Source organism: Symphodus melops (assembly GCF_947650265.1).
Source record: "Symphodus melops genome assembly, chromosome: 16".
NCBI lineage: Eukaryota > Metazoa > Chordata > Actinopteri > Labriformes > Labridae > Symphodus > Symphodus melops.
In genome coordinates, this window is record NC_136706.1 from 18,978,735 (window position 1) to 19,005,330 (window position 26,596).

The following is a 26,596-nucleotide window of genomic DNA, read 5'->3' on the forward strand; positions in this document are numbered from 1 at the left end:
TTGGCACGTTGCAGGGGCATCTGATTTTAACAAGAAGACATGTAGCAAACAAACAATTATGGGTTTGATGCTTTTAACAGCTTGTTGTTTCAGTGGATGTCCCTTTTAATACGACAATAGGTTTAAGCATGATGTGCTCAGGTGTGGGCTGACTGGACTTTGGGCTGACTGGACTTTGAGATGCCACCCTGTATCTTATCCTGTTATCTGGCTATAGTTCTGATGTAGACTTTCCAAAAAGTTTACAAAAGGGGTATGTCAAAGCAAATGTATTTTTCTCTGATGGATTTTTGCTTTTAGTCTGTAATTAATACAGTGGCGATCCTGGGCACTGCTTCCTCCAAATAAAGGGAAGCAGATAGATTTTCATAATTTCTCCATCTCCTTATCTGATAAAATGATTCAATTTGTGACTTAGGTCTCTTAATTCAACAGCAGCCTCCATAAGACCTTATTAACTCAAAGGAATGTACGATAATAGATCTGTATGCAACACTTTTTTTTCACCCAGTAAAACATATGCCGGGGTTTGTGAGTCAAAAAAATAATTTTGGACCCTTTTCTCATTTATTGACAATGAATGGAGACTCATGTCACACATTTTACAGGCAAGACAAATTCAACAAAGCCACAAGGGAACTAATGTAGCTGAAATGATTTCCAAGGTGACCTAATAGTACATTCATGTAACTGCTTTGTTAATTTTAATGTAGACTAAACCTGAACCAGGCCCACAGAGTAGCAATAGCAATTCTATTGATAGAGCACATTTCATTGCAGATAAGCTCAATGAATTCAGGTTAAAAACACAATCAAAACACAGCATACACACAAAAAAGAAGCAAATGCCAATCTATAAAATGAAATTTCAAAAAATTCAAATATAAAGAATATTAAAAATATCCAAAAAATACAAAGGGTGCATGAAAGAAAATATATTTAGATGTTTTTAAATGTTTTAAAATCTTATCAATTAAATCAATCACACACACACACACACACACACACACACACACACACACACACACACACACACACACACTCATACACACATACAAAAAGCCATTATTCATATGCTTTGAAGAACAGATAGCTTTTGATTTTTGCTTTAAAAGTCAGGTCAGCAGATATCTTGTTCCAGAGAGAAGAACCACAAAACCCCCTCACCGGACTTTGATCTTATTCTGAGTACAGCTAAGGACACAACATGACTAAATATTATGTTAAAGTGGGGGAAGCAGAGTTCACACCGGTCAGGAGCTTTTTAGGGGAGGTCTCCCTTATAAAAGTCTGGCCGACAATCAACCTTGTTCCCACAGGCAAGATGATGAAGCTGGGATTATTTGTAGCTGTTGCTGTGTTTCTGGAGACGGTCTCTGCGGCCTCCGTAAGTGTCCCACAAGAACCTTTTAAATATATTTGGGCATTAACAGATAATGAGTCTTTGTTTAGTTTCTTTAATATTGCCTTCATTATTGAAATAAATGTACAATCTCCTCATCCACAGCCTTTTTGAAACAAAGCTGCAATACTTAGTTGCAAGTGTGAGAATATTTTATATATAAATTGATAGTTTATTGAATCCGAAGCCTGTGTCTCAAAATTTTTCTAACCTATGTAGTTCACTCATTATTTCCTGAGATTTATGTGAAGGATTTATTCAATAACAGTTCACGTGACTGAGCCATTCAATAATTATGTTTTTATCTGAAATGCACTGTTTTTATTCTGTGCTTGTCTTTGTCTCCTATGAAGCTCGGAGTGGTGAACACAGAGGGAGGGATGGTGGAGGGCGAGCAGGTCACTCTTGGGCCCTTCAGAAGCATGGATGTCTTCAAAGGGATTCCTTTTGCTGACACCCCTCAAAGGTTTGAGAAACCAAAACGTCACCCTGGCTGGGACGGTGGGTAGACTCATGGGCTAGTGACTAAACCAACACCACAGAGATGCATAGTCCTTAAAGCAGTCATGGAAATTAAATGATTTGAATGAACATTGTTATTGTTTGTGTGAAAAGGGAAATACATCATAGTTGACAGCTTTGACTGTAAGACTTGTTATGTCATGACAGAACTGACTCTGGGTTTGTCTTTCTTTAAAGTTCAAGGATTAATGATGTCTTTATTATCCCAGAGGGGCATTTTCCTTTACAGTCATCACATAAGCTGTAGAGGAAGTAGAAAAGAAACATGGGATACATCAGCAGGGGAAAAAACACCATTGAATATTAAAGTCTCAACGCCAACATATAATAAAGTAATATCACATTGAGTTGTTTAAAAGGCTAATGGCAGTCGGGGGAAAAGTGATAGACTATGTGGGTCATGATTGTCACAGGATTTTAAACTTCGATTTTCTCAAAAATCTCGTTGCATGTCTGAAAGTTGTGGATATAGGTCAGTAAATATTGTTGCATACACCTCTTCAAATTGATATCTCTTCCTGAGAACCCTTCACATGACAAATTGTTGACACCTTCATATTTTGGAGCATAGGACCGCTCACCAAGCAGCCATATAAACAAGCTGGAAAGGGGAACATTTGTTTAAACCCTTGATTGACATTTGAATCGATCTTCCATTATTTCATTCTCGTACTCTGAAGTATCTGCGAATCAGTGAAAATGTAAAACCGAAGTTCAAATTAAACAACATATCCCATTATTGTATTGTGTCCCCTGTGTTACGGTTTTTGCTATCACAAAGCCCTGACTTTAAAGCTTGTGTGTCTATTGGCAGGTGTTCTGAATGCCACTGAGTTCAGAGATACATGCCTTCAGCTGAACCGTATCATGACTGACACAAGAGGCATTGAGGATTGTCTGTACCTTAACATCTGGGTTCCTCATGGCAGCTCAGGTAAAGACATCAAGAGGCCAACAACGTCTCTGCATTATTATATCTGAACTCCAACCAGCTCCAATCAGTGTTGCTCTTCAGTGTCCACAGGTATGGCTGTCATGGTTTGGATCTACGGAGGAGGCTTTATGATTGGAGACTCCACGGGTCAAAAATTCCTCGATGACTATCTTTACGATGGGCACGAAATGGCAGACAGAGGCAATGTCATTGTAGTGACACTGGGATACCGTGTGGGGACTCTGGGCTTCCTGAGCACTGGGGACTCTGATTTGCCTGGTAGGTTTATGTTGTCCGACCTTTAAAAAAGGAGCCTTGAAGAAGTGGACTTCCCTGCAAGTTTTCATTGAGATCAGTTATTTGTGCTGTGATTCTTCTTCAGGAAACTATGGTCTCTGGGACCAGCAGGCTGCTATTGCCTGGGTGCACAGGAACATCCGTTCCTTTGGAGGAGACCCTGGCAACATCACCATCTTTGGAGAGTCTGCAGGGGGAGCTAGTGTCAGCTTCCAGGTGAGAATTTGTTTTTTTCTTTTTAGAATTCCAGCAATAATTGATGATGTATTTCATATGTTACATTAAATCTTATTCACAATTGTTTAATTTAAATTAGTTTTATTCTATAAAAAAATATTAAGTTGTTAACAACCAAATATCTATATTGAATATCTATAGTTTTCTGGTAAATGCCATAACAGCACAACCTTGAATGTGGCATTGCCTTCATGCAGCATTACAAGTGACTTATCGTAGGTTAAATTTCACAGCAACAGCTGATCATTACATTTTGCTTAATAAATCCTTCATATGGCTCTGCTAACATAAGTAGTTGACGGGAACTGATCCGTTGCCAAGCAACATAACTTTTTTCTTAAAAAAAAAAAACCTTTATACTTCTATACTTTACAACTGTAAGTCTACATGTTAGAGACAGAAGATACAAACAATAATTTATTAAACAACGAGTGACAAAAGGGAATGAATGTGCTCCATGAAATATAATGTGACTATTATGTGCTACATGAAATATAATGTGACTAGAAAGTGATCCCAAAACCCAGAGTCCAAAAACACGCGTGAAGTTGAGCCAGACGTAGACGAACAAGACGACGGGGGGAAGACGAGGTTGCAGGAGGGGCAGGCTTGGGTAACTAACGAGAGGGAGAAAAACACGAGAGGTCAAAAACACGACAATCAAAACGAGCATTCAAAGAGTCACTAGAGAACAGGCGTTGACACGGCGAGTACAAACCCATGAGGGAAGAACAATAATCTGGCACCAGCAGTATGGAAGGAGCCGGCTTAAATAGTGTGTTGATTGGAGACACCTGAGCGTCAACCTGAAACCAATCACTAATTAAGGAGAGGAAGAGAGACACAGAGGGAGTAGACAGACAGGGAAAACAAAACAAACATACGTGGAACAGCACACCAAAAACCCCCAAACATGACAACTTTGTATTATAAACATTCATCTGCGTTTTTAAGAATTTTTGCAAAGTTGCCTCCCCGGCCCTGCAGATGTTTAAGTGATGAACATTTGCTGTGATTTAAAAGTTCATTTCTGATGTTTAGAACACCTGTAGCAATGTGAGACACATTTCAAAGTTCCAGTGATGCTGAACCCTCCATCAGCACTTACAGTGACTAATAACTGAATGTTGTTAAAATAAAATATCTCTTGTTTTGTGTCTGTCTGCAGACTCTCACGCCACACAACAAAGGAATGATCAGGAGAGCCATCTCCCAGAGCGGGGTTGCTACCTGCCCCTGGGCTATCAACAATAATCCCCGCAGAAATGCTGAGGAGGTACATGCTAGCCTCCCTGACGTCTTTCATTTCTTTAACACACCTTTGAATAATGTTTAAAATCTGCATACTATTTCAGAGCTAGTAAACAATTTTAGCTCATTTGAACGTCCTCTCCAGATTGCCCTGAAGGTCAACTGCCCCACCAATGAGTCCATGGTTGCATGTTTGAAGATGACAGATCCTGTGGATCTTACCTTGGCTGGCAGTCTCAGTATCAGCAGTTCAGCTGATGGTAAGAACTGAAATTCCTACAACTAGATCTACAGGATAAATATATATTTCTTCATGATGCTTTCAACCAGAATTTAGCAATTAACCTTACAGTGTGTATTCTGTTCAACATTTACCAGAAACAAAATAACATTTTTACTACATAAGCAATTAACTACCCATATCTAAAGTATGTGTCTCTTTGTATAGTGTGTCTTTGAGCGCAAGATAAAAAGTGCTTTGAAAAACAGAAGACTAGAAAAGCGTTGGACAAGCAAAATTCTCTTTACATATACTGCTACTTGTGCATCTGCAATCCCAAGGCAATGTCCAGTCACATATGAGGACGCCGTTGTGAATGCAATGAACAAATGAGTGGTGAAGTTGGAGTTAAGTGCGATGCAGTCACAGAATTGCAAAGAGTAAAGCCTGCAACTTATGACTTCAACTCACAACAAAGATTCCACCTAGTGGCTGACTGACCACCTATGCTATTTTAAATTTGAACTGCTGAACTATGTTTAGTAGGTATTAAATGGCACTATAGATTTTATTGAAATGTTTTTATATCTCTTTAACCCCTTGATGCCTGTTGTCGTGAATTTGTATCAAACCGCTTTCGCTCCAAATGCAGCAAAAATAGCATCCGTATTCCTCCACTGCCAGTTGATGCACTTTCAATACAAACATTACCTGGGAACCTTTTGCAATCATTAGTTTCTCACATCAATCAACCAATCAATCTTTATTTGTACAGCATCAATTCATAACAGATGTTATCTCGAGACACTTTGCAAAAGCAGGTAAAGGACCTTACTATTTGTCTATTAACATTAACAAAAGAGCAGGTAACAAGACCATGCTCATGGGACCATTTGGAGACGGAACAACATCCATTTTATGTCTATCTATTTTATGTGCTTAACTTTCTCAACTTAATTTAGCATCTACTTGAAAGCAGAAACACGTAAAAAAAACGTTTGTAATACTTGGAAAAAAATGTAGGCATCAAGGGGTCGAGTTTTATGATTTATTTAACAGTTTTTCAGCAAATTGCTGATTAGAAAGTCAGATGTAAAACATAGGTAGCGAGCACTGATGTTGCACTCTTCCTTCAGATCCGATTGTGTTCAAACTGCACCTATCTCCTGTGGTCGACGGTGACTTCCTGCCTGATGAGCCTCAAAATCTGTTCCACAATGCTGCTGAGATCGACTACATCGCTGGAGTCAATGACATGGACGGACACATCTTCACTTCTAAGGATGTTCCTACAATCAACTTCAATCTGTTGAATACCCCTGTGTGAGTTCAAGTCATTTGATGTGAAAGTGTGAAACAGTAAATTGCATTCTTTTCTTAGATCTGTGGAGGTATTAACATATTTTACAGGGCAAAAAAAAGTTTCCTGTCAGACGTAAATTTGAAACCTTTTCTTCCCGATTGCAGCGAGGATGTGAAGAGGCTCCTGGCGTCGTATGTTAAAGGTGGTGGCCCTGAAGCTCTCGACAATGCTTTCTCCACATATAACTCAACCTGGGGACCAGAACCTGACCAGGAGACAATCAAGAAAACTGTTGTGGATGTTGGAACAGACTACATCTTCCTGGTCCCTACACAGGTTGCCCTCTACCTTCATGCTGCCAACGCCACGTGAGAATAAGCTCTCGCTAAAGAAATTGCTACCAGTAAGACTTCTGTTATTTGTCCCACTCTTTGGTGTATTCATTGTCACATCTCTTTTTCTTCCATATCCAACCAAAGAACCGGCCGTACTTACTCCTACATGTTCTCTCAGCCCAACCGTTTTGGCGGCGACTATAAACCCTACCCCAGCTGGATGGGAGCCGACCACGCTGATGACGTTTCGTACGTGTTTGGAAAACCTTTCACCTCACCATTCATTTACTGGGATAACCACCGCAACGTCTCCAGCTACATGATCAACTACTGGACCAACTTTGCTAAAACTGGGTAAACTTCTGCAAACACACACCACGAGCATCACAGAAATAATAACAGTGATAATAAATGAACTAAAAACTTGACCACATACTGAGATAGAAAACGTGCCTAAGTTCAGTTCCCTTTCTCTGGTTACAGGAACCCCAGCAAAGGAGAGAGCGTACCCGCTAACTGGCCTCTATTTACCAACAATCAATCATACCTGGAGATCAATTCTGATATGGACGAGAGCTATGTGAGACAGCGGTTGAGAGTAAAATATGTAAATTTTTGGGCCAGCATCCTTCCCAACCTACCTCTCATCTCAGAATGAATAAACAATATATTCACCTGTGCATGACAAGACACCTTAAGCAGCATCATCAGTAATATCTCCTGAATAAATAAATGGATGACAAGGCAAAATAGTTCTCTGGTTTCATTTAGCTGCATGTTTTTGTTTTGTTTATTTTCTATTCATTTTGCTTTTCCTTCTTTTGGCAATGCAAACTGTGCAGCCATTCAATAGTTTTCTGACTGCTCCTTTCCATTGACAATCTGAACTTGAGATGTAATTGGATTGGATGGTGTCCGGTTGCAGCGCTCCCTCAAGCAGCCAACTCAAGCACACAGTCTCTTTCTGCGGGTGGGTTGTTGTTATAGGGTGGTCTAATGAAAAGGAACAAAAACGTGAGTTGGTGGATGTCCATCTTCACTGTTGCTTAGATATCGGGTCACACGAGCAAATTCACAATGACTCAGCATTGAGATCCCCATGATGCTGTAACCTCACATACTTTACACACCTGAGCCTAATTTTGTACTATATTGGGAAATGGGTGTTTCCCTATTGGAGAATCGTGTATCTATACTGCAGAGGAAGCCTGATCTTTCTGTGACATATACAGTAGATGAAATGGTTTGCTGTAATTGGGGTTTCCCATAGCAGGAACAGCCTGCCAGTCGTGTTTTATTGACTGACAGATTTGTTCAGCTACTGAATGTCAAACCATTGTAATGGAGCCAAGCGCCCTATTTGACCTGTGGCACACATTTGAGCATGCATTGTTCTAACTTTTATGGCATATTCACAAATCCACCCACGACTGTACCCAGTCATTCCAAGAAATGACAGTATTTGTCCGACTGTGTTTGGTTTGGTTTTTTTGGTTACTGCCTCTATTTGTGATGGAGCTTTTTGCCTTTTGTTGTCACATAGTCTTCTGCCTAAATATTTTTAGATATTGTTGGCAGAACTACAACTTTTGTTTGCTAACTTTTTGTCCCCCACTTGATAGCGCTGTTAGCAGAACAATCAAGTCTTGTTCACACTGTCTTAGTGAAGCTGGAAATTAGCACCATCCATCAGATCACTGTGCTAGAAACATCCAGGTGGTGAAAGTCATCTGCCAGAAGGAGCTTAAAACTTGATGGTGACTCTACATAGCCCTGAGCTAGTCATGTGTAGGTTTACTGTTGTCCTTGCAAATCTGGGTGAAGTGGTACCCTGAAGAAAGCTGAGCATAGATCTTAGACTGTATATTGATAGAATATTAGGCCTTTTTCTGCATATAATCAATGTGTTTACTGCAATAAAGTTTCATCACCTGGTCCAAAGGAAAGGTTTGATATTTACAGTTTGAATGATGTTCGCTTACATTTATGTTATACCAGTTATTTTATCATGTTTTATTCCAGGTTTGTGTGTGTTAATAACATTGTCATACTTTTCAGTAAGGTGTTTGTATGAAGAGGGCTTGCAGAAGTGAGTGCACATTCCAACATGTGTTTGATGCGGCCCTTTAAACTGAATCACTCCCCAAATCAAACATAGGTTTAGTTTAAGGCCCTGAACAGTTAATTACTCACCCACTTTTATAGGTTCAGTGGGCCTTGATAGTTAATCACTTAAATGGTTTGTTGCTTAAAAGGAATTGGTTATGAGACTAGATGTCTGCTTGTGATAAGAAACAGGCCAGGTAGGAAGTGTCTTCCCCTACAGAAAGTGAAAGGATTCGGGAGTATGATGTACCAATGAGAGAAGGGGAACCACTCATCCGAAGACGCATAATTTGGAAGTTGCCCAATCGGAGGAAGGAAACTGCACATTCTCAAACGCATAATTTGGTTAGATATTCTCTGTCTAATGTATAAAAGGGTTCAGGGAAAGATAGTCGGGGCTCAGACTTCGCGAACTGACCAGGTATCTGTCTGTTGTCAGGGACACGTAGTGTTGAACCCAGAGACTCTGTAACTTCTATTCTTGATTCATCGGGTTAATAAACTCTGTTAACCTGAAAGAGACGCCTCCAGTCATTCCTCTCATCCCATCAAAAGAATGCGCAGAGATTTGAGGTAATTATTTAGAGGAGTCAGATTTCTATAAACAACATAGGAAAAGTGTTAAATAGTAACTTTTATCCTTCAATATCTTGGATAAGCATCAGGTCTAATATTTGACAAAAGTGTGTGTGGATCTGGGACTGTGGGTGTCTCTGCATCAATAATCACAGCTAATAACCAGAGGGTCATTCAAAAGGCGATAGACTTGAGAATGTGTTTTGTGGATTTGACAGATTGGCACGTTGCAGGGGCATCTGATTTTAACAAGAAGACATGTAGCAAACAAACAATTATGGGTTTGATGCCTTTAACAGCTTGTTGTTTCAGTGGATGTCCCTTTTAATACGACAATAGGTTTAAGCGTGATGTGCACAGGTGTGGGCTGACTGGACTTTGGGCTGGCTGGACTTTGAGATGCCACCCTGTATCTTATCCTGTGTTCTGGCTATAGTTCTGATGTAGACTTTCCAAAAAGTTTACAAAAGGGGTATGTCAAAGCAAATGTATTTTTCTCTGATGGATTTTTGCTTTTAGTCTGTAATTAATACAGGGGCGATTCTGGGCACTGCTTCCTCCAAATAAAGGGAAGCAGATAGATTTTCATAATTTCTCCATCTCCTTTTCTGATAAAATGATTCAATTTGTGACTTAGGTCTCTTAATTCAACAGCAGCCTCCATAAGACCTTATTAACTCAAAGGAATGTACGATAATAGATGTGTATGCAACACATGGCTTGTGAGTCAAAAAATAAATTTTGGACCCTGTTCTCATTTTTTGACAATGAATGGAGACTCATGTCACACATTTTACAGGCAAGACAAATTCAACAAAGCCACAAGGCAACTAATGTAGCTGAAATGATTTCCAAGGTGACCTAATAGTACATTCATGTAACTGCTTTGTTAATTTTAATGTAGACTAAACCTGAACCAGGCCCACAGAGTAGCAATAGCAATTCTATTGATAGAGCACATTTCATTGCAGATAAGCTCAATGAATTCAGGTTAAAAACAAAATCAAAACACAGCATACACACAAAAAAGAAGCAAATGTCAATCTATAAAATGAAATTTCAAAAAATTCAAATATAAAGAATATTAAAAATATCCCAAAAAATACAAAGGGTGCATGAAAGAAAATATATTTAGATGTTTTTAAATGTTTTAAAATCTTATCAATTAAATCAATCACACACACACACACACACACACACACACACACACACACACACACACACACACACACTCATACACACATACAAAAAGCCATTATTCATATGCTTTGAAGAACAGATAGCTTTTGATTTTTGCTTTAAAAGTCAGGTCAGCAGATATCTTGTTCCAGACAGAAGAACCACAAAACCCCCTCACCGGACTTTGATCTTATTCTGAGTACAGCTAAGGACACAACATGACTAAATATTATGTTAAAGTGGGGGAAGCAGAGTTCACACCGGTCAGGAGCTTTTTAGGGGAGGTCTCGCTTATAAAAGTCTGGCCGACAAACAACCTTGTTCCCACAGGCAAGATGATGAAGCTGGGATTATTTGTAGCTGTTGCTGTGTTTCTGGAGACGGTCTCTGCGGCCTCCGTAAGTGTCCCACAAGAACCTTTTAAATATATTTGGGCATTAACAGATAATGAGAGTATTTGTTTAGTTTCTTTAATATTGCCTTCATTATTGAAATAAATGTACAATCTCCTCATCCACAGCCTTTTTGAAACAAAGCTGCAATACTTAGTTGCAAGTGTGAGAATATTTTATATATAAATTGATAGTTTATTGAATGCCGAAGTCTGTGCCTCAAAATGTTTCTAACCTATGTAGTTCACTCATTATTTCCTGAGATTTATGTGAAGGATTTATTCAATAACAAGTTCACGTGACTGAGCCATTCAATAATTATGTTTTTATCTGAAATGCACTGTTTTTATTCTGTGCTTGTCTTTGTCTCCTATGAAGCTCGGAGTGGTGAACACAGAGGGAGGGATGGTGGAGGGCGAGCATGTCACTCTTGGGCCCTTCAGAAGCATGGATGTCTTCAAAGGGATTCCTTTTGCTGACATCCCTCAAAGGCTTGAGAAACCAAAACGTCACCCTGGCTGGGACGGTGGGTAGACTCATGGGCTAGTGACTAAACCAACACCACAGAGATGCATAGTCCTTAAAGCAGTCATGGAAATTAAATGAGTTGAATGAACATTTTTATTGTTTGTGGGAAAAGGGAAATACATCATAGTTGACAGCTTTGACTGTAAGACATGTTATGTCATTACAGAACTGACTCTGGGTTTGTCTTTCTTGAAAGTTCAAGGATTAATGATGTCTTTATTATCCCAGAGGGGCATTTTCCTTTACAGTCATCACATAAGCTGTAGAGGAAGTAGAAAAGAAACATGGGATACATCAGCAGGGGAAAAAACACCATTGAATATTAAAGTCTCAACACCAACATATAATAAAGTAATATCACATTGAGTTGTTTAAAAGGCTAATGGCAGTCGGGGGGAAAAGTGATAGACTATGTGGGTCAGGATTATAACAGAATTTTAAACTTCGATTTTCTCAAAAATCTCGTTGCATGTCTGAAAGTTGTGGATATAGGTCAGTAAATATTGTTGCATACAACTCTTCAAATTGCTATCTCTTCCTGAGAGCCCTTCACATGACAAATTGTTGACACTTTCATATTTTGGAGCATAGGGCATAGGAAGTATCTGCGAATCAGTGAAAATGTATAACCTAAGTTCAAATTAAACAACATATCCCAGCTGTATTGTGTCCCCTATGTTAAGGTTTTTGCTATTACACAGCCCTGACTTTAAAGCTTCTGTGTCTATTGGCAGGTGTTCTGAATGCCACTGAGTTCAGAGATAAATGCCTTCAGGTGATCCGTATCATGATTGACACAAAAGGCATTGAGGATTGTCTGTACCTTAACATCTGGGTTCCTCATGGCAGCTCAGGTAAAGACATCAAGAGGCCAACAACGTCTTTGCATTATTATATCTGAACTCCAACCAGCTCCAATCAGTGTTGCTCTTCAGTGTCCACAGGTATGGCTGTCATGGTTTGGATCTACGGAGGAGCCTTTTTGTTTGGAGACTCCATGGGTCAAAAATACCAGGATGACTATCTTTACGATGGGCACGAAATGGCAGACAGAGGCAATGTCATTGTGGTGACACTGGGATACCGTGTGGGGACTCTGGGCTTCCTGAGCACTGGGGACTCTGATTTGCCTGGTAGGTTTATTTTGTCGGACCTTTTAAAAAGGAGCCTTGAAGAGTGAACTTCCCTGCAAGTTTTCATTGAGATCAGTTATTTGTGCTGTGATTCTTCTTCAGGAAACTATGGTCTCTGGGACCAGCAGGCTGCTATTGCCTGGGTGCACAGGAACATCCGTTCCTTTGGAGGAGACCCCGACAACATCACCATCTTTGGAGAGTCTGCAGGGGGAGCTAGTGTCAGCTTCCAGGTGAGAATTAGTTTTTTCTTTTTAGAATTCCAGCAATAATTGATGATATATTTCATGTGTTACATTAAATCTTATTCACAATTGTTTAATTAAACTTAGTTTTATTCTATAAATATTTAGTTTTCTGGTAAATGCCATAACAGCACCACCTTGAATGTGGCATTGCCTTCATGCAGCATTACAAGTGACCTATTTCACAGCAACAGCTGATCATTACATTTTGCTTAATAAATCCTTCATATGGCTCTGCTAACATAAGTAGTTGACGGGAACTGATCTGTTGCCAAGCAACATAACTTTTTTCTTAAAAAAAACAAAAACCTTTATACTTCTATAGATAGATAGATACATTATTGATCCCGAGGGAAATTCAGGGCATCCAGTAGCAGTATACAGACAGGCAGGACACAAGACATTGGTTATAGGGCACAATCTATCCCCTAGTGTGAGAAAAGAGACTACATGACTATTTACCTTCTCCCAAGGCTGAGAAGGAGATGGAGTCCAGTGAGAAAGAGCCTGGGTGACTCTTCCCACATGTACAGAGTGTGAGAAACAGAATAAAGGGAAACAAATGATGGGAAACAAAACACCCAATGTGCTGTGCATGTCGTATTCTAAGACATTTCAAAATCATTTTATATGAAAAATTCTATGAGACCTTCGTAGTACACATGGAGTAAAATTTTCCATAACACAATACACACCCGCTGTCCCCCCTCCCCTCTGTATACAACGCAATAATCCCCCAAACAAGATTTAGCAGCCCCTATGTGACTAAGAGTAAAGGTTAAACCTGTGCAGTTAGCATTAGCAGTAGACTTTAAACTTATATAGTATGTACATAACCTGTGAGGAGAGAAAAACATGTTTTTTTGATAGATAGCATACACATACGATACTATACAACTGTAAGTCTACATGTTAGAGACAGAAGATACAAACAATAATTTATTAAACAACGAGTGACAAAAAGGAATGAATGTGCTCCATGAAATATAATGTGACTATTATGTGCTACATGAAATATAATGTGACTAGAAAGTGATCCCAAAACCCAGAGTCCAAAAACACATGTGAAGTTGAGCCATATGTAGACGAACAAGACGACGGGGGGAAGACGAGGTTGCAGGAGGGGCAGGCTTGGGTAACTAACGAGAGGGAGAAAAACACGAGAGTTCAAAAACACGACAATCAAAACGAGCATTCAAAGAGTCACTAGAGAACAGGCGTTGACACGGCGAGTACAAACCCATGAGGGAAGAACAATAATCTGGCGCCGGCAGTATGGAAGGAGCCGGCTTAAATAGTGTGTTGATTGGAGACACCTGAGCGTCAACCTGAAACCAATCACTAATTAAGGAGAGGAAGAGAGACACAGAGGGAGTAGACAGACAGGGAAAACAAAACAAACACACGTGGAACAGCACACCAAAAACCCCCAAACATGACAACTTTGTATTATAAACATTCATCTGCGTTTTTAAGAATTTTTGCAAAGTTGCCTCCCCGGCCCTGCAGATGTTTAAGTGATGAACATTTGCTGTGATTTAAAAGTTCATTTCTGATGTTTAGAACACCTGTAGCAATGTGAGACACATTTAAATGTTCCAGTGATGCTGAACCCTCCATCAGCACTTACAGTGACTAATAACTGAATGTTGTTAAAATAAACTATCTCTTGTGTTTTGTGTCTGTCTGCAGACTCTCACGCCACACAACAAAGGAATGATCAGGAGAGCCATCTCCCAGAGCGGGGTTGCTACCTGCCCCTGGGCTATCAACAGAAAACCCCGCAGAGATGCTGAGGAGGTACATGCTAGCCTCCCTGACGTCTTTCATTTCTTTAACACACCTTTGAATAATGTTTAAAATCTGCATACTATTTCAGAGCTAGTAAACAATTTTAGCTCATTTGAACATCCTCTCCAGATTGCCCTGAAGGTCAACTGCCCCACCAATGAGTCCATGGTTGCATGTTTGAAGATGACAGATCCTGTGGCTCTTACCTTGGCTGGCAGTTTCAATATCAGCAGTTCAGTTGATGGTAAGAACTGAAATTCATACAACCAGATCTACAGGATAAATATATATTTATGATGCTTTCAACCAGAATTTAGCAATTAACTTTGCAGTGTATTTTCTGTTCAACATTTACCAGAAACAAAATAACAAAAAAATTATAATTTTTTCTACATAAGCAATTAACTACCCATATCTAAAGTATGTGTCTCTTTGTATAGTGTGTCTTTGAGCGCAAGATAAAAAGTGCTTTGAAAAACAGAAGACTAGAAAAGCGTTGGACAAGCAAAATTCTCTTTACATATACTGCTACTTGTGCATCTGCAATCCCAAGGCAATGTCCAGTCACATATGAGGACGCCGTTGTGAATGCAATGAACAAATGAGTGGTGAAGTTGGAGTTAAGTGCGATGCAGTCACAGAATTGCAAAGAGTAAAGCCTGCAACTTATGACTTCAACTCACAACAAAGACTCCACCTAGTGGCTGACTGACCACCTATGCTATTTTAAATTTGAACTGCTGAACTATGTTTAGTAGGTATTAAATGACACTATAGATTTTATTTAAATGTTTTCATATCTCTTTAACCCCTTGATGCCTGTTGTCGTGAATTTGTATCAAACCGCTTTCACTCCAAATGCAGCAAAAATAGCATCCGTATTCCCCCACTACCAGTTGATGCACTTTCAATACAAACATTACCTGGGAACCTTTTGCAATCATTAGTTTCTCACATCAATCAATCAATCAATCTTTATTTGTACAGCATCAATTCATAACAGATGTTATCTCGAGACACTTTGCAAAAGCAGGTAAAGGACCTTACTATTTGTCTATTAACATTAACAAAAGAGCAGGTAACAAGACCATGCTCATGGGACCATTTGGAGACGGAACAACATCCATTTTATGTCTATCTATTTTATGTGCTTAACTTTCTCAACTTAATTTAGCATCCACTTGAAAGCAGAAACACGTAAAAAAACTTGCCAACTTGTTTGTAATACTTGGAAAAAAATGTAGGCATCAAGGGGTCGAGTTTTATGATTTATTTAACAGTTTTTCAGCAAATTGCTGATTAGAAAGTCAGATGTAAAACATAGGTAGCGAGCACTGATGTTGCACTCTTCCATCAGATCCGATTGTGTTCAAACTGTACCTAACTCCTGTGGTCGACGGTGACTTCCTGCCTGATGAGCCTCAAAATCTGTTCCACAATGCTGCTGAGATCGACTACATCGCTGGAGTCAATGACATGGACGGACACTACTTCACTTCTAAGGATGTTCATTCAATCAACTTCAATATGTTTAATACCCCTGTGTGAGTTCAAGTCATTTGATGTGAAAGTGTGAAACAGTAAATTGCATTCTTTTCTTAGATCTGTGGTGGTATTAACATATTTTACAGGGCAAAAAAAAGTTTCCTGTCAGACGTAAATTTGAAACCTTTTCTTCCCGATTGCAGCGAGGATGTGAAGAGGCTCCTGGCGTCGTATGTTAAAGGTGGTGGCCCTGAAGCTCTCGACAATGCTTTCTCCACATATAACTCAACCTGGGGACCAGAACCTGACCAGGAGACAATCAAGAAAACTGTTGTGGATGTTGGAACAGACTACATCTTCCTGGTCCCTACTCAGGTTGCCCTCTACCTTCATGCTGCCAACGCCACGTGAGAATAAGCTCTCGCTAAAGAAATTGCTACCAGTAAGACTTCTGTTATTTGTCCCACTCTTTGGTGTATTCATTGTCACATCTCTTTTTCTTCCACATCCAACCAAAGAACCGGCCGTACTTACTCCTACATGTTCTCTGAGCCCAGCCGTTTGGGCGGCGACTATAAACCCTACCCCAGCTGGATGGGAGCCGACCACGCTGATGACGTTCTGTACGTGTTTGGAAAACCTTTCATCACACCCGACATTTATGAGCCAAGCCACCGCAACGTCTCCAGCTACATGATCAACTACTGGACCAACTTTGCTAAAACTGGGTAAAAACACAAACACACACCACGACCATCACAGAAATAATAACAGTGATAATAAATGAACTAAAAACTTGACCACATACTGAGATAGAAAACGTGCCTAAGTTCAGTTCCCTTTCTCTGGTTACAGGGACCCCAGCAAAGGAGAGAGCGTACCCGCTAACTGGCCTCTATTTACCAACAATCAATCATACCTGGAGATCAATTCTGATATGGACGAGAGCTATGTGAGACAGCGGTTGAGAGTAAAATATGTTAATTTTTGGGCCAGCATCCTTCCCAACCTACCTCTCATCTCAGAATGAATAAACAGTATATTCACCTGTGCATGACAAGACACCTTAAGCAGCATCATCAGTAATATCTCCTGAAGAAATAAATGGATGACAAGGAAAAAATAGTTCTCTGGTTTTATTTAGCTGCATGTTTTTGTTTTGTTTATTTTCTATTCATTTTGCTTTTCCTGCTTTTGGCAATGCAAACTGTGCAGCCATTCAATAGTTTTCTGACTGCTCCTTTCCATTGACAATCTGCACTTGAGATGTAATTGGATTGAATGGTGTCCGGTTGCAGCGCTCCCTCAAGCAGCCAACTCAAGCACACAGTCTCTTTCTGCAGGTGGGTTGTTGTGATAGGGTGGTCTAATGAAAAGAAACAAAAACGTGAGTTGGTGGATGTCCATCTTCACTGTTGCTTAGATATCGGGTCACACGAGCAGATTCATAATGACTCAGCATTGAGATCCCCATGATGCTGTAACCTCACACATCTTACACACCTGGGCCACTGTGTTATTTTATAAGCCCCACCCACTACCATCCATCCAAACTCAAAGCGGGAAGTCCTGCCTATTAAGAGACTTTAGAACCTAACAGAGAACCCAACTAAATATCACAATAAATGGTCTTAAGAGACCCATGTAGCTTATTTTTCCATTAAATATTGGTTATCATATTTGGAAGTCTTCAGTTAAATTAAATCTCCAAACACTAGTGTGTCTGACAAACAGATGAATAGTCTCATAAATCATCAGCAGGGGGCGCTATAACTGTTTAGGAAATTAAATCAATTCAGTAAAAAAAACAAAAAAAACAAACAGTGGGTAACCCAATGACTATTCCAGTTATACTCCTGAGGAAAAGATAATGATCTTGACGTGAAGTATTACATCTCATCTATGGAATGATACAAAGCAATCTCTTGTCAAAGATAGATGTATATTGAATGGACTCCTCTGATCCAAAGTTAATAAAGTGACTTCATGGTTGTGGCTCCAATCTGTTTAATATATACACAAAATACAGACAATTTTGAAAATAGCTTCAAATTCTTAAAGCTCAAAAGAAGATGCTTCCCCAAGACCTTGCAATTATGATATTGGACAGATTTTTGTTGTTGAATATTGTAACTGGTTCTTAAGCATTCAGTCAAATGTTCTGCTTCAGAATGCCAGAATGTATTGTTGTTACCTTTTATATACCTGACATTACTTGTTTCAATACCGCTCCACAAATAAACCTGTTTTCAAGTTACAGCTGAAAACAATCATTGTGTAGCTACATATCTTTGTGTAATCATCAGACCACACAGTTTTCAGGGAGAAGATCAAACAAAAACTGAGTGTTTATGGGAGGAAGTGCTAGTTTTTTAGGTTTTTAAAAAAATTAATATGAGGAATTTTCCTGGGAAGTTTGTTGCTGTATATCTGACAGGGGAGAGATGTGTAAAAAAATCTAAGGGTAAAAAATTAACTGCGTGACTCATGAAATTAAAAATTAAAGTGCCATCCATGCACAACTGACAACAAGCTGGATAGACCAGTTTAAGCAAAAGTTAGCTCAAGTGAAATTTGATGACTTAATGATCTGACCTGATCAATATTAATCTACAGTATGTATTCTTGTATGTACAGACTCAAAAAGATATTGTTTTGTTAAATGTTCAGAATATATAGATGTGGCCTTAGCGCTTCCCTTAAGGAAGTTAAAAAATCTGAGCTGTAAAAACATCCCACTCAGCATTTACTGTAACACTGAATGAGTGTCTTACTCAATGTTTTTACTGAGTAGTGTGACTCAGCATTTCATCTCTTTAGTTCAGAAAGCAATGAATCATAATCAGGGTTCCTGAAAAAAAGGTTCAAAATTAAGATCATAAAATGAGCTCTTTTTTGATTCTTCACTATTTTTAAAAAATGTGTAATAAGTCCAATAAAAACAGCCTTAGTTTCATTCGATCCGTTATTTACAACCACTATAACTATAATTACTTTCTCCCAGGCTTTGCAAATAAAATCTGCTTCAACAAAGATTCCTTTATTTAAAACACAACTCAAGTTTTTCATAATCGTCCAGCCAAAAAAAATCCATGTAAATTGAGGATTTTTTTTTCATGGAGAACATCCCTTATGTCATTATACAACCGACAATGAAACAGAAAATGAATCTCATTTTCAATTTCACCTAACTTACACAGCAAATAAACTCTGTCTTCCTCTGGAAAGGTATTAAACTTGTGGGTCTCTAAAGCTAAAGGCAAGGTTCCTGAATGTAACTGTGCACAGAGCGATCTTTGTCTTTTGGTGTAAATTAAACTAAAGATAGGCTTCTACACTGTAGCCATCCTTTATGAGAAAATACATTCTTCATTTTGGTTTACACCATATATTTATAGTGTCATGATTTGTTCTGTTTTAGTTCATGTTTTAGAGTTTTGATTTCTCTTGTTGTAGTTCTTATTCATCCCTTGTGTTGCTTGTTTTTTGTCTTTACTTGTACTTGTTTTTTTTTTTATCCAAAGCTGCACAATAAATGTGCTTAATTAAATATCTCTGTTTGAATCTAAAATAACCAGTGTGTCTGCTCTCCTTTGAAATTCTGCACTCGCTTTTAGTTTCTATTTTCCTACAGCAAACAGAACCTGTGTTTGTGTGGATTTGCTGTGGCAGGGATGCCTTGTTTTTAATGTTGCCTCTTCATGAACTAGTATGAACGAAATGCTAAACTTACAAAACATGTAATCTCCGTTTTACTTACCCTGACAGTATGTTTTGTTGGTATTCTGTGAATAAGTGCACCTGTTTCTGAGAGTCAGCAGCAGCATGTGCTTCAGTTCTGACGTCACAAGGACTTACCCAGCTCCCTCTCACTTGTTGTTTTATCAAGAAAACATCTTACACCTGAAATCAAAGAAGTAAACAACTTATTGTTATGTTATTTGAATAACACCATCTGTAAAACCCTTATCCACCTTTTTAAAGGTTGCAGTATTGACATCCAATTTTTTGCATGTGACTTTCATTATTTTTTTATTTTATTATTATATATATATTTTATTATTTACTTGTAGCATCGTCACAGTTTAAATTCCCAGTTTTTAAAAATAGTTGAACTAAGTGGTAACAACGACGACTTTAACATTGTCCTTTGGCTACATGTTTATTTTAACAAATCAAATTGTCACAATGAAGGATTAAACAAAGCTAGAGCGTCCAGTGTGGCAGCTGTGCTTCAGTTAGTAGAGTCAGTCTCTTCTCAAACAGAACAGGAAAAGATTGGCAGTATGTATTGGAGGTAAGGAACACAAAGACTAAGTACACAAGGCAATCAAACACAGGTGAAACTAACATGATATGTGAGAACAATGAGTGTAATAAAAAGGCTGGGAGTAACCCTGCAAATGATACACAAGCAACATCTTCAAAATAAAACATGGAGCACTAAAACCTTAACCCAGGAATGTGGACAGAAAAATACAAATGAAGGAAGAACAAGACAAAATAAACCAGGAAACAAAATATGAAACATGAATTCGTTGAAAAACAAAATTAATTCAAATAATTCAGCAAAAGGTAAATTGCATTATGACATTTGGTGAATGAGATCCAATAATCCTCCTTTCGATCTATAAAAATGTTGATAAGCCTATATAAGAAAATAACAGAAGAGCAAATTTTACTGCGTGGAATAATAGAGAGCGATAGAACAAAAGGGTTAAAGACACTGCTGCTTCCCTCATTATAAAGACAAATACAGAGGTCAGTGGTGCAGACACTGTGCTCTACAGAGATTTAAATAAGTGTTATGTTCACATGAGCCATCTTTCACCTCTTTGTTTGTGTGCGATAGCATGTGTGACGTACACAAAGACAAAAGCAGAGGCACGAAAGCTTGAGCCCTTCAGTGAGGAAATGCGGTGACGCTGTGATACTCGGGGGGGAAATCTGTCTCTGGCATGGTTTGGGTCATCATGTCCCCTTAGAGTTAAGGGTCACTGGTACTCAAAACGACAGACTTCTGAGTCATCAGCTCTGTCCTGATGTCCCAGAGCGTTCTCTTCCAGGACAAAAATGCCTTTATTCATTGGACACGAGGTGTCACTGACTTGTCCGACGTGTAAAAACAATGTGAATCACATCCTAGTAACTACATTTGCACCTTTATATCGTCACCATTTTGTGTGAACTTTAATTTAGCTTTTTGGACATATACACTTTGTGTGTGAATCACTGGGAGATTCAGATTTGTCCTCTAAGTGAAGCCAACATTTATGACAAGGAAATGTGTGAAAATAGACCTCCCGAGCCAGTTGTCACTGTTTACACCAGGTTGCTTCCCATATGAGGTTTGGAGGTCATGGTCAGTTAAAACACAAGGCCACACTAAGGGAGTAAAGGTTATATAACACAGGTGAACAGCTATATTTAACACCTATTTGCTCAGAGTGTTGGTTTAGTCACTAAGGTAACTGGACTCTGGTGTATATAAGCACCTGGAGAGACATTTGCTTGCTCTGGACAGCAGCCATGGACCAGCTGAAGACTCTGCTTGCTGTTGTCTTGTCTCTGGGGGCGGCTTCAGCAGCCACTGTAAGTTTGCAAAAATGTTATCTCACAAGAATTCATAGACGAATCAAGCATTGAGTAACAATTTTGTCATCTACAATTTGATCTATTCTCTGTTTTTTCAGTCATTTTGTGGTGATAAACATTTTATTTTGGGATCTACATTGTCACATGACATTGCCACTTAATACTTAATACATCTTATCAGCTGCTCAACACCACACACAGACGCTTAGCACGATAAAAAGATAGATAAAGAGCTAATGAGTAAAGTAATGTAATGTTTAGATGTCATTGGTCAGTATAGCTGACAGTTGATCATGTCCTGAATCATGATTAGAGGGACTTGACTTTAGTTATTTTATTAAAATCAACACGTTTTTTGTCAACTCTATAGTAGGCCAGCTGTAAATGTTTAACTCAGGCATGTTCAGTTATAAACTAACAATTATAGATAGAGTGGCTAAAAATGCTGGTTACATGGTTAAAGAGGTTATTTTTTCTACAATGTCAAAGTTTGTTGGTTTTTCACTGTTTTCTTCTGTCATTGGATGGCCCCAGCTTGGTACAGTACAAACAGAAGGGGGCAGTGTCCAGGGACGAAACATCCCCCTCGGTTTGTTCCGCTCTGTGGATGTTTTCAAAGGAATCCCCTTTGCAGCCAAGCCTGAAAACCTCGAGAAACCCAAACCCCATCCTGGCTGGAGTGGTGAGTAAACGTGTCTTGAAAAACACACACTGCAATTATCTTCTTTTTTATTGAGAAGGGAAGAAATGGACAACATTGGTTTGATTCCCAGGTGTATTGAAGGCCACAAAGTTTGCTCAGAGATGTCTGCAGATGAGCATACTCCAGACTTCCAGTTTTGGCAGTGAGGACTGCCTCTACCTCAACATCTGGGTCCCTCATGGCAGACAGGGTAGCTTTTTCTTTTTTACATCAATTTTCTTTGAGTCTTTGATAATGTAGATGTTCTTGATGGTGAATAAAAAGTCTTCTCTTTTTCACCACAGTGTCGTCAGATCTTCCAGTTATGATCTGGTTTTATGGAGGAGGTTTCATGGTTGGCGGTTCAATGGGGGCAAATTTCCTAAACAACTACCTGTACAGCGGTCAGGAGATTGCAGACAGAGGCAATGTTATTGTGGTGTCTGTGGGATACCGTGTGGGAACTTTGGGCTTCCTCAGCACAGGAGACTCTGCTTTACCTGGTGAGGACAATTCATGGGACTTTTGAGCTGGGATGGTGTGCTCTGGGATTGACTTTTGTTACCATGATAGGAAACCTGGGTTTGTGGGACCAGCATGCTGCCATCAACTGGGTGCACAAGAACATTCGTTCGTTTGGAGGAGACCCAGAAAATATCACCCTCTTTGGAGAGTCTGCAGGTGGAGCTAGTGTCAGCTTCCAGGTGAGAGGCCTGAGTAGAATCCCAGCAGCACTGCTTATTCCACCATATTTCCTCAGGGTTAAAATGATATCATCAAAACACACAATCACAATACTTGCGTCTTTGTTTGTGAGTTTCATTCTATATCTTCAAAAAGAAAAAACCTTAGCCAGGTCAAACTGCCAGAAAACATAACTACAAGTACTAATATCATATTCCACGAACGTATCTCTGCACAGAGTCTGTCACCACACAACAAGGGGCTTGTCAAGAGAGCCATTTCCCAGAGCGGTGTTGCTTTCTGTCCATGGGCCATGAACAAGAACCCACGCAAGGTTGCAGTCGAGGTATGTCGTCATGTATTGGACTTTTGTCTCTAAAAAAAGAAGTCCTAATTTTAAATATGCAGGATACATTGCATGGTCTTTTTGAATCTAATTGCAAAATCAACTGTATGAAAGGAAAGTCTTTGGAATTAAAACCTCTGTTTGAAAGCATTGTTATTCACTTTGTCAGACCCTTACCCCGCGCCAGGGCTGAGGGGCATTTTAAATAACTATATAGAAATAATCTTTCTTGTCACTGATGGTCCTGAATGCTTAGGGTCATAAAGAGGCATCAGTATGAAAATCAATCTTTTTTATAACCAGCACTCCTTATAGGAGCTTTAAATAGTGCTTTATTATCATGTACTCAGGTTGCTGAGAGCGTTGGCTGCCCCACTGATGACAGGATGGTGGCCTGTCTGAAATCTACTGACGCTAAGACTCTCACTATGGCTGCTCCCCGCATTGTACAAGGATCCCCAGATAGTGAGCATAGATTTCTGTCAAAGGCGAAATGTCAAGATTTAACAACTTTCTTATGACATATATACTGTAGATGGTAATGACAGTTTGCAAATTATGTTGTGCTTTTGAAATAATTTGGCATACAAACATGCAATATATAAAAAAATACGATGAAAAAATATGATTTGACAATACGATACACAATTATACATGATATAAAGTGCCACCCTGCTTGTTCTGTTTTCGATTATCCCAGATCCCGGTGTGATGAACCTGCTTCTGTCTCCTGTTGTTGATGGTGACTTCCTCCCCGACCATCCCGCCAACTTGTTCCACAACACTGCTGACATCGACTACCTTTTAGGGGTGAATAACATGGATGGACATCTTTTCACCTCACAGGATATTCCTTCCCTGGGTAACAAGAATGAAGACACTTCTGTGTAAGGCTGATTCATCATCAGAGAGATGTGGTTTTGATTCGTGAACTTTAAAAGCAAAAATGAAAGAGGTGGTATGTAAAAGTTTTATATCCTTTGACAGAGCTTTGTACTTTATTTTTTAACTGCAGAGAAGATGTAAAGAGGCTCCTTGCTGCTTACACCAAAGAGTTTGGAAAACATGGTTTGGAAGTCGCCTTCCCTGAGTATGCATCCAACTGGGAATCATCACCCAGCCAGGATAACATCAAAAGGACCGCTGTGGACATCGGGACTGACTACTTGTTCCTGGTTCCTGCACAGATTGCAATCTACCTGCATGCTGATAACGCCAAGTGAGACCAAACTGCTTCTTTCTTTTTCTTTGAAATTATATTTTAGTTGCTGAATATGTTTATTTTGCTTAAAGAGGTTAACATAAAAACTTGAGATTCAAGAGAACAATGCAGTTTTTCTGGTTGTTTGAAAGATAAACGTCAGACTCATGTTCAGCAATACAAATAGGCTTTTTGATGAGGACCAAGATGGCGCTCATCACTCAGAAACAGCCTTCAGTCTGTACAGAGTAACAGATCACTTGTTCTGCATGTAACATGCTTCAGTTTGCAAAATTGCAAACAAAACTTTAGTAGTCCTAAATGCAGAGTGCACAAAACATCCAGTAGGTTGAAGTTCAGATTGTTGACCAAAGCAATGCTGGACAGGATCAGGCAAAACACACTCAAAAGGTGACATGATCACATAAAACAAAAGGTGTTGATTATTTCCATACATTTGTGTCCTGGCTGTGAAGAAACAAATATTTAGTAATTTTTTTTATCTCCTAGGTCTGGCCGTACTTTCTCCTACCTGCTGTCTGAGCCCAGTTTGATGGCCGGACCAGGCAAACCCTACAATGACTGGGTGGGATCTGACCACGCTGATGACCTGCAGTTTGTTTTTGGCAAACCCTTCACCACACCAAAAGCTTATGGGGACAGGCATAGAGACTTGTCTGGCTATATGATCGCCTACTGGACTAACTTTGCAAGAACTGGGTAAAACAGACTCTGCATGCACCTGTAACATTATGTTTGAACATTATTTATCCACAAATTAACAATACTTACAATACTGTTCTAAGTGATTAATGTTTTTTATACCAGGGACCCTAACAGTGGAAACTTGAAGGTACCCGTGATGTGGCCTGAATTTACAAGCAGTGGACAACCATTCCTGAACATCAATGCTGACATGAATGACAGCTCCATTGGACAGGAAATGAGGCTTCGTTTTGTTCATCTTTGGACCAGCATCCTTCCAAGCCTTCCATGAGACCGTGTAACACGAGCTCAGTGATGTTTTCTTTTTTTCTTTCACTTTTGAAATAAAAGAATGCATACACAAAAGGAGGGGAAACAATTCCACCTTTTGATGCCTCCATCAATGAAAAAAGTCCAATTCTTTTTGATTTAAATGGATATCCCAAAAGTCAAACTGGTAGGATTTGGGTGCAATGGTCCAATGGGTGCAATGGGTTTAATACTAATGCCAAAACTTTAAGAGCCTTTTCCTTCACCATGTACCTTCAGATAAAAGTCCACAGGAAAAGAACGTCAAAGAGTTATAGTGACCGATTAGTGAAAATCTGTCACTACATGAACTGTGCCGGCTACATTAGGAATCAGCATGCCGTTAGTTCACCAACTGGGTATATGACAGCCTCTTTCATTAAAGCTCTGCCTATACTTCATAAAGTTATGCAGATTAATTTGTGTCTGCCACTTTTTGCTTTGACAGTGTATAAAAGAGCGTAGAGAGTCCAAACAGGGGGCCGTCATTCCTGGAGTCGGTAAAAGTGTATCTATCACTCAAACTCCCCTTCATGAACAGGGCACTGATTATATGCAAACACCTATATGGAAGTGCCTTTTATACATGTTGTCAAATATTACTATTTGAAGGTTATATCAACCTTGGATTGAATGTTTTCTTTAGAGCTGCAAATTAACTTTTAACATGTATGCTCATAGAAAAGGATGAGAAAGCTGTTACTGCTCAGGATAGTGAGAGGCATCATGAGAAGATGAGCGATGGGCTGTTTTACGTCAGTGGTATCCTTTGCAATAGGACCTTGCCAGTTACCGTATATATGTGGTCTTGTTCTGCACTCTTACATCTTGTTTTGTATGATTTCTTCACATCCTCCATTTTCACCACATGCAGCACTGTTTTTGCAACACCATTACAACATTTCACTTTTTTACAGTACTCCTACTTATAATCCTTCCCATTTCTCGCTCAAATTCATTCCTTTAATGTCAAAGAATATGTAAAATGTTTTGTAGTAAAAACATCTTATGGTTTATAAGTTGGACTCCCTATGTGGTCATAACTGGTACAACTATCTTCATAAGAATTTACCCGTCCATTTCCAAATAATTTCACCTTCCCTCCTCTCTTCAATGATCTTTAACTTTCCTTTGTCTT

At 39.2% G+C, this 26,596-nt stretch overlaps 2 protein-coding genes across 2 annotated transcripts; both read left to right on the plus strand.

Moving 5' to 3' along the window:
- Positions 1 to 1,262: 1,262 nt before the first annotated feature.
- LOC306837489 (bile salt-activated lipase-like) lies at positions 1,263 to 7,251 on the plus strand. The gene is made up of 11 exons (XM_079365194.1): positions 1,263 to 1,387; positions 1,756 to 1,903; positions 2,739 to 2,858; positions 2,940 to 3,137; positions 3,241 to 3,371; positions 4,561 to 4,668; positions 4,789 to 4,903; positions 6,000 to 6,186; positions 6,331 to 6,534; positions 6,646 to 6,855; positions 6,985 to 7,251. The coding sequence occupies exons 1-11, from the start codon at positions 1,325 to 1,327 to the stop codon at positions 7,157 to 7,159; spliced, it is 1,659 nt and encodes a 552-aa protein (XP_079221320.1). The 5' UTR covers positions 1,263 to 1,324; the 3' UTR covers positions 7,160 to 7,251.
- Positions 7,252 to 10,638: 3,387 nt separating this feature from the next.
- On the plus strand, positions 10,639 to 25,168 carry LOC306836613 (bile salt-activated lipase-like; the record flags this gene model as incomplete). The annotated part of the gene is made up of 21 exons (XM_079363789.1): positions 10,639 to 10,760; positions 11,133 to 11,280; positions 12,017 to 12,136; positions 12,218 to 12,415; positions 12,518 to 12,648; positions 14,353 to 14,460; positions 14,581 to 14,695; positions 15,809 to 15,995; positions 16,140 to 16,343; positions 16,455 to 16,664; positions 16,792 to 16,964; positions 21,461 to 21,528; positions 22,066 to 22,213; positions 22,305 to 22,424; positions 22,519 to 22,716; positions 22,787 to 22,917; positions 23,136 to 23,243; positions 23,594 to 23,708; positions 23,944 to 24,130; positions 24,259 to 24,462; positions 24,955 to 25,168. The coding sequence occupies exons 1-21, from the start codon at positions 10,698 to 10,700 to the stop codon at positions 25,166 to 25,168; spliced, it is 3,150 nt and encodes a 1,049-aa protein (XP_079219915.1). The 5' UTR covers positions 10,639 to 10,697.
- Between the last annotated feature and the right edge of the window lie 1,428 nt (positions 25,169 to 26,596).

What these genes read in the sequence shown, in the direction of transcription:
- LOC306837489 (XM_079365194.1), top strand. Translation starts at nt 1,325, where the DNA reads ATGATGAAGCTGGGATTATTTGTAGCTGTTGCTGTGTTTCTGGAGACG. An exon ending in GAGCTAGTGTCAGCTTCCAG is followed by an intron (nt 3,372 to 4,560) that starts GTGAGAATTTGT and finishes GTCTGTCTGCAG; the next exon opens with ACTCTCACGCCACACAACAA. An exon ending in TATCAGCAGTTCAGCTGATG is followed by an intron (nt 4,904 to 5,999) that starts GTAAGAACTGAA and finishes CTCTTCCTTCAG; the next exon opens with ATCCGATTGTGTTCAAACTG.